Source organism: Columba livia, chromosome 1 (assembly GCF_036013475.1).
Source record: "Columba livia isolate bColLiv1 breed racing homer chromosome 1, bColLiv1.pat.W.v2, whole genome shotgun sequence".
NCBI lineage: Eukaryota > Metazoa > Chordata > Aves > Columbiformes > Columbidae > Columba > Columba livia.
The window spans coordinates 18,758,938-18,766,308 of NC_088602.1; the positions used below are offsets into that span (position 1 = coordinate 18,758,938).

The following is a 7,371-nucleotide window of genomic DNA, read 5'->3' on the forward strand; positions in this document are numbered from 1 at the left end:
TAACTTCAAAATCACACTTTGAAAACATTCCAGGAGTGGGCTGCCACAGTGCTCAGGCTTTATTTTAAAACTTTTGAACTGAAAAAAATGCGTAGGAAGTTAATTATCCAAATAATTGTAATAAGAATGACAAAGAGCCAAGGGGGCAGGCGTATGGGACCAAAAGGAACAAATGCAATTTTGTTTAGAGCCTCTGAAGCTCACTGTGGTCATATAGGAACTGCAGGATTTAGCCCTCCAGGGTGATCACTGTTATTACTTAGATTGTAACAGCACAGGGCAACACCACACAGACTGAACCCGTCTGGTCCTGATGGGAGTCCCCTGGCCTGAAGAGTTTGCAGCCTAAATAAGACCAGGTAGACAAGTGGAGTGAGAAAGTACTTTTATTAGGCCCAAGAGAGATTAAGAAAGTTGCCCAAGGACACGTACAAAGCCTTTGACAGATCCAGGAGTTCAACCTAGATTTGAATACGGTGCCCTGAATCATAAATCTTCTAGATTTAAAGTAGACTCAGTAAAGCATCACCAGAAACATCTTACACTATATCCATTTTGACAGCTTTTGCAAAAAGAGAGACCATTTTCTCTTGCAAAGTTCTAAGTACACAGACGGAGAAACAAATAGAAATTTGGGGGCAGGTGAAAGCCTTGAGTTCAAGAGCAGGTTATTTTTTCCCAAGCCTCTCTGCAGCATTGGAAGCCTCACTGCATTTGCTCCACTTTCAAAGCCTTATCTAGAATTTTAAACTTACAACTATTCAGCCACTTCATTCTCCATATCCAGCAAAACATTAATCCCTTTTTTTGGGGGTCATAATAGGACACATGGAACAGAAATTAATCACAGAAAGGTAACACCAAAAGAAAGAAAATGCCAAACTTAACTCAGGCTGTGTTCATATGCTACAGAAAATGAAGACATTTTGCTGGATGCAAGTCAGTGTTGACACATAATGTTTAACCATGGCCATCATAAAATCCACTTGACTGAAATAAAAATACAGAGTACAAAAATCCACTTGACAGAAATGTTACTCATTAACATTCCTTCTAAATCTTACATGAAAGCATTACTTGTGAAAAGTAATGTGCCTACTTGAGAATCTGAGAGGACACTGCCTTCCACTTGCCAACTGCCCACAAGGTACCTCAAGTCTCATCTGGAGGAAGAAACTATAACCTTCAATGAGAAATGGCTCATTTTCCAGCATATTTTTAATTATTTCCTTGACTTTCGTTTTCACTATCAACACAAATAGCTTTAGTGATTGCACACTGGGTACAGAGGGGCCAGAAAGTAGTTCGAGGCTGTTCTATTTCTTCACACAGCTCATACAGATGTTTGACTGGCGTACCTGAATGCGGAGGGAATTCATTTAAGCCACTTGAAAGGGTCTTCTGAACAACGTTTCAGTCTGGTGAGTGCCTGGCTTGGTTTCCAAAAGCTGCCAGGATCGGCTCCGGGATCAGCCCGGGAGCCGAGGAGCCGCCGCGTTTCCCTGCAAGGTCCCGTACAACTTCCGCGCCACCGCTGTCTCCCCGGGTACCAGTGTTCAGCCCACAGCTCCTGCCAGCGACCCACTGACAGCCACAAGTGGCCTCCTCCACCTCCTCCTCCTCGGGGAAGGAGAGGAGCCACGGGGAGCAGCAGCCGTGACTCAGAACCGTCTCTGTCACAACACGCGTTTCCCAAACATTTCGATGCTGCAGATGCCCGGGTCGGGCGGCCCCGCAGCAGCCGGCGCTGGCCAGCGGCTCTCACTCTCTCCCGGTTCTCCGGCGGGACCAAAGGCCCCGCGCAGCCAGCCCGGCCCGCACAGCCCCGCCGCCCGCTCGCCTCGGCGGGGCGAAGCAGCCGCGGACCCCGCCGCCCCCCCGCCGCCCGCTCCCCGCCGCAAGCCCCGCTGCCCGGCTCCGCGCCTCACACCCCGCGCGGGCGCGGCGGGCAGCGACGGCGTGTTTAAAGCCGGTACCTGACTCTGTCCTTCTCTGCCTGCCGGAGCTCCGAGTCTCTCTGCAGCACCCGAAAAATCGCCCTGGCTTCCTCCTCGTTTAAAAAACTGAGATCTGGCCCCTGAGGCACTGCGGTCATGGCTTTCTTATTTTCGGGGGAGCGGGCGGATGCGGGCGGGCAACGCTGACCCCCTCAGAGCCTGGGGCGACACCAGCATGGCCGAGCCCCGGGAGGAGCCGCGCACGCCGGCACCCGCGGGACGCGCTTCCCTCTGGACGGCGGGAGCCGGAGCCGCGGCCGCCCGGTACCGCACCGTCCCGCCGCGCGTTGGGCAACACCCTCCGGAGCGAGCGCGGCCCGGCGGGGCGGGCGGGGACGGGAGGCCGCCCCGCTGCCGCGGCCGGGGCAGGACCCGGAGCCGCCGCCCGCCCCATGCCTGCCTCCCGCCGCGGGCGGGCTGGCGCTTGAGTCAGGCGTTTGCGCCGGGCGTTTGGCGCGGTGCTTGCCTTGGCGCTGCCGGGAGCGGCACAGGCCCGCCCAGGGGCATCGCCGCGGGTCCCCCCGTGGCCGGCGGCGTGCAGGGCGCGCATGCTGCCGGGCAGCTCCGCAACGCCTCGGCCCGGCTGGCGCCGCCCGCCTCGGGCTCCGCGGCGGAGCTGGCGGCTCGTTTGCGGCCGTGAGGCGGGGCCGCCGCCGAGGCGATCCCCGCAACACCTGAGCGCGGCCCCTCGGCCGCTCACCGCCGCGGGGCCGCCACCGGCAGCGCCCGCGCTTCTCCGTCCTGCCACCGCTGAAGGACGTGCCTGTCGTCCTGCGGAGTGGGAACACAGCGGTAGCTTTTCCACGGGGGAAGAATGGGGCAGTGTTTCGTATGCACGCTTCTTTAAGGTGTCTTTAAGGTTTTCCTGAATAAGTCCTTGACCTGAGCGTTATAACCGCATCTCGGCAGTAATTTCATCTGGTTCCCTTCTGAAGGCTCTTAATGCAACTTAGCTCCGTGCTGGTGCAGGTGGGAGCAGCACAAACAGGTCTGTCTCTCCAAAGTACATGTCTGATGCACTGTACTAGTGGAACAGTCAGTAAAATGTCCCTTGAAATTTTTCCATCAAAGAAGAGCTTTATTCAGAACTGAACTGCAGATATGAGCATGGCTGTATGGGGAAAGAAAATTAACCACATTTTTTGCTACATAAAAGCAGATTGGTAGAAACAGCGGCAGGGCAGCATGCAGTGACGGCAGGGCCAAGCTGCACACAGCTGCCTTCCTACCCCTCAGTGGGCTGACGTGGAAGAATGCTTCCCCACTGGGAAGTCGTGATGCAAGTGGAAATAAGGACCTTAGGGCTCAGTGGGAATAACAGGTTGCATGAGAGTCCTTGTTTTGGTGTAGCTTCTTGCATCACTAGTCTGGCCCAAAGAGGAACTTGCCTCATTTCTGGTGACCAAACAACAAAAACAAGGATATAAGACAACTTATTAAAATGCACTGAAAGCTATGAAGAATGGCGATGTTTAGAAGATGTCAAGAAGAGGTGTCTCCCACAGAGAAAAGACACAGTGAATTTTTAATAGGGTTCAGGATATGCTTCTGATAAAGTCAAGCAGTTTGTTTCTAAAGTTGCAAGAGTCACAGCCATCACTGGTGCATTAGGACCCTACAGATCTCTCTTTGGGTAAATGTCCCATCCTCCCCACTCTGTTGTGTTGAGCGTAGCGGAGTGTCTGTTCTACTTGTCACATAGTGGAGTGGCTGTTCTACCAGCAGAAGTTGAGAGTGGAGTTGTCCCCAGGGCTCTCCCAGGTAGGAGATCACACATCAGTCTCCATTTCTGCCTGGCATCTGCAGGATATGGGAAGCAATTGCTGACAGTGCTACTGCATCTCACTGGATCTGCTCCCAGGGCTGAGGGGGAAGGCAGTGACATTTTTCTCATCTCAATGAACCTCATCAATACCCACTCTGGACTTAAAGCCAATGTTTTATATTATTGGTAAAGTTGTACTTTTTAAACTTCTTATGGAAGTTCAACATCCCAGGCCAGGCTGGACAGTGCTCTGAGCAACCTGATCTAGTTGAAGATGTCCCTGCTCATTGCAGGGGATTTGCACTAGGTGACCTTTTAAAGTGTCTTACAACCCAAACCATTCTGTGGTTCTAGGATAAAAATATATACATACAGAATACATAAGAAGGATGTGTGTGTTCTTACGAGTTTGAAAAGGTAGTTACATACTATAGTTATGTACTATAGGCCTTACAAAGAAGGGGTGATGTTCCCCTATAAATTTGGTAACTTCATCTGTAATTGTATATATCCTGCATGTAAGTCAAGAGTGGAATCCATATTTCTGAGTTCGTGTCATCTTTTTTCTTTGTTTGTAGCAATCTGATTAATTTGCGCCTTTTTTCATCACTGAAGTATACGTTAGTGTATTTTCAGTGCAGAGGGGAGCAGGGACAAGATGTTAATTTAATCTATGAGCAATGTATAGTCTTGTATACCAAACACTCAATGTATAGTCAATGTATACCAAACAAATAAATTTTTCATTGAGTACAAAGTGATGGGATTATTTAGAAGATTGACAGGTGCATACACCAGTGGCTTTAGAGAAATGCTGTCAGACATCACAGTGGTTATTATTTACATGGCTTTTATCCAGAATATTTAGAGATCTGGGCATAGCCATCTTGTATGATAAGAAGACCTTCATTTTAGACGTCATCTTTGGTATGTCATATCAGCATTTCAAAATATGCATTGAATCATAACTAGAAAAAGCAGCAGTCTTCTATGCAGTCTTCTACTAGAATTTTATTTTGTGAAAAATAATAACTTTCCAATGTCTCTTCATTACCATACATCACTTTAATGTCTTTTCCTATATGGATCATGATGGCAAGGGAGCACTGCCTGCATTCCAGTATTTACAGTCTCTAGCACGCTATGTACTTCAATTTCTGTTGCATAACCCTAAGACAGGATACCTACTCTAAATTTTTTTCCATGATTTTTAGCTAACAGCTGTTCCAGGAAGCTACAGAAGTGTTTTGTTGTAACTAAGGAGCATTTCTTCTATTTAACGACCTGCAACAGAGGGCCAAAATAGCATATGAGAGGCTGCAGGCATGACATGTCTATTAATAATGTTAATTGCCAATGCCACTGAAGAGGATGCTGACACATATTCCTTAATTAAAGGGCAAATTCTTCAAAAACTGCATTTCACAAATACTGTTGTATTAATGGGTGGTGTTAACTCCACTTAGTCTTGGTGAAGGATTTAAAAGTGTAGGACTCCAAGAAGCCTGAAGGACTGTTTCTAAAAGCTGATCTGTAGCTAGAGAATCAGGGGGAATGTGTTTTGGGTGAATCTTGTAGTGATTGGCCTTGAGGCTCGTATCAGCCTTGAGGCTTGGAAGAACTGTAAGGTCTTGTCTGTTCCTGTTGAACTAATTACTGTGTAAATTGTCATGCAGATCAGTGAAGGCTAGTTTAATTAACTCCCTGTGTTACGTGAAAAAGGCTTCATGGCTGGAAAAGAATAAATGAGGCGTCTTTCATTTAAAATGTATTAAAACTGCTTGTTGTGTTTGAAATAGCTATTTCTAACACTAACCTCCATCAAAAATAGTTTGATCATACTACTTGTAAGAACAAAAGCAATAGCTCTCATTCTGTTTAATAAGCCAGTCATTTATATCTAATTTTACTCTAACAGTTGCTACTGATTTTTCTGTATTAAATTAACAGCTAGAGGTCCAGCTGAGTTTCAGGGGACGTGGTGGCTTGCAGTCCGTGGTTCCCACTCCACAGGTAGACATTTCCACTGAGCAGTGAGTGTCCCACTTCAAAAGAGCTTTGGAGTTTCATTGAGGCGTTTTAGCTCTGAAGTGGTAGACTTTGAAGATTGCCTGGATGTCAGCATCTGAATACTGCTCATGTTATTACTGCTGTTTGTGTGGCACGCAGCCGCTCGTGAGGCAAGGAGGGAGCCGGGAGCGGCTGAGCAGGCCGCAGAGCGCAGGCCATTGCTGTCCACCCTGGAACCGCCGCGGGCAGTGCAGTGCGCCTGCTCCCACAGCAAACACCACCTTCACAAGTCACATCTCGCAGTCTGTGTGGCTGCCGACCACTCCTTTTCACAATTTCCTCAAGCACTTCCTCCCTCTCAGTCTCTCATTCACCTTCTTCTCTTTCCCTCCCATCCCTTGAGCGTGGACCGCTCCCTTCCCCCACTGTTAGACTCTGCCCTGACAACATGGTGGATTTCTTTACCTGACAAGCGCTACTTGCTGCTGCCTCTCATCGTAGTGCCTTCCTACCCCATACATTGTCTATATGAACTCCTCAATTATTTTTCCAGTAGAGGGTTGTTTCTTCTGAAATAGACTTGTCGATCTCCTAGAATAGGGCTGTCAAGCTCATTTTCACTGGGGGCCACATCAACCTCACAGTTGTCTTCAAAGGGCTGAATGTAATTTGATGTCTGTATAAATATAGGAGTATTTATATTTATACAATCCTAAAATTACATTTGGCACTTTGAAGGCAACCGTGAGGCTGATGTGGCCCCAGTGAAGACACCCCTGTCTTAGAATGATGCAAGGGCAACATAGCATCATTTTTGCCTACAAGAAGAAAAGCAAGAACGATACCTCCAAAGCATATTAGCACTGTGTGGCAACAAGGAAAAGTGGTCATGAGAGAGATCTCTAAAATAGCGGCTTCATGACGCTACACTCAGGGTATTTGGTGCTGCTTTGGACAATGGCTCTATGACACCCCTTCATTTTGCTTTTGGCATATGACTGTCTGTCCTTTTTCCTCCCTTACTTCTAGGATTCAGTTAGTCATTAATTCCATTTTGAGTATTCATTGGGTCTGCACTTTCTCCAGACCAGAGAGAAGAAAGGATTGTGAGCACGATCCCTCACAGGGCAAAACAGGTTGGGATTTTAAGGGGTTGTTGCAGAGGACTCTGGCCTGGAGAGAAAGAGGAAGAAAGAAGACGGTGGTTATCAGTACATCTCTGGAGTATAAAAGCACTGCTTGGAATGGGAGGGGGAACATGTTTTGTTGAAATGATTCAGGATTTCTACTTTATTGGAGGTACTTCTGTGTCTTGATGTTCTGACTAACAGACCCATAGGTTGGCTCCTACTGCATTTAACATCTGTTCTCTTGGTAGAAACTATGTAACCTTTTCTTCCTCCTTGATTAATATGTGCATAAACATAATCACCAGAGGCCAATACCTGGGACATAGCAGAATTATGCATTTATTATATTAAGGTTATATGTCAATGCATGCAACCTATTAAGACAGGCTTAAGTAAAGATAAAAGAAACATGCATGACTAAATAAGGAAGAGAAGTTATTAGAAGTGAGAAGGCAACCTTCAAAACTCT

General features: G+C 47.7%; 1 protein-coding gene across 2 annotated transcripts in view; it reads right to left on the reverse strand.

Moving 5' to 3' along the window:
• Positions 1 to 2,387, reverse strand: part of EXPH5 (exophilin 5) — a 36,910-nt gene extending 34,523 nt beyond the window's left edge. The window contains exon 1 of one of the 2 annotated variants that reach the window (XM_065048973.1): positions 1,977 to 2,387. In XM_065048973.1, coding sequence (XP_064905045.1) covers positions 1,977 to 2,095 — 119 coding nt within the window. In that variant the 5' untranslated portion in view covers positions 2,096 to 2,387. Of the gene's footprint in view, positions 1 to 1,358 lie in introns of both variants that reach the window. The other variant, XM_065048989.1, reaches the window with a different exon arrangement.
• Positions 2,388 to 7,371: the final 4,984 nt, after the last annotated feature.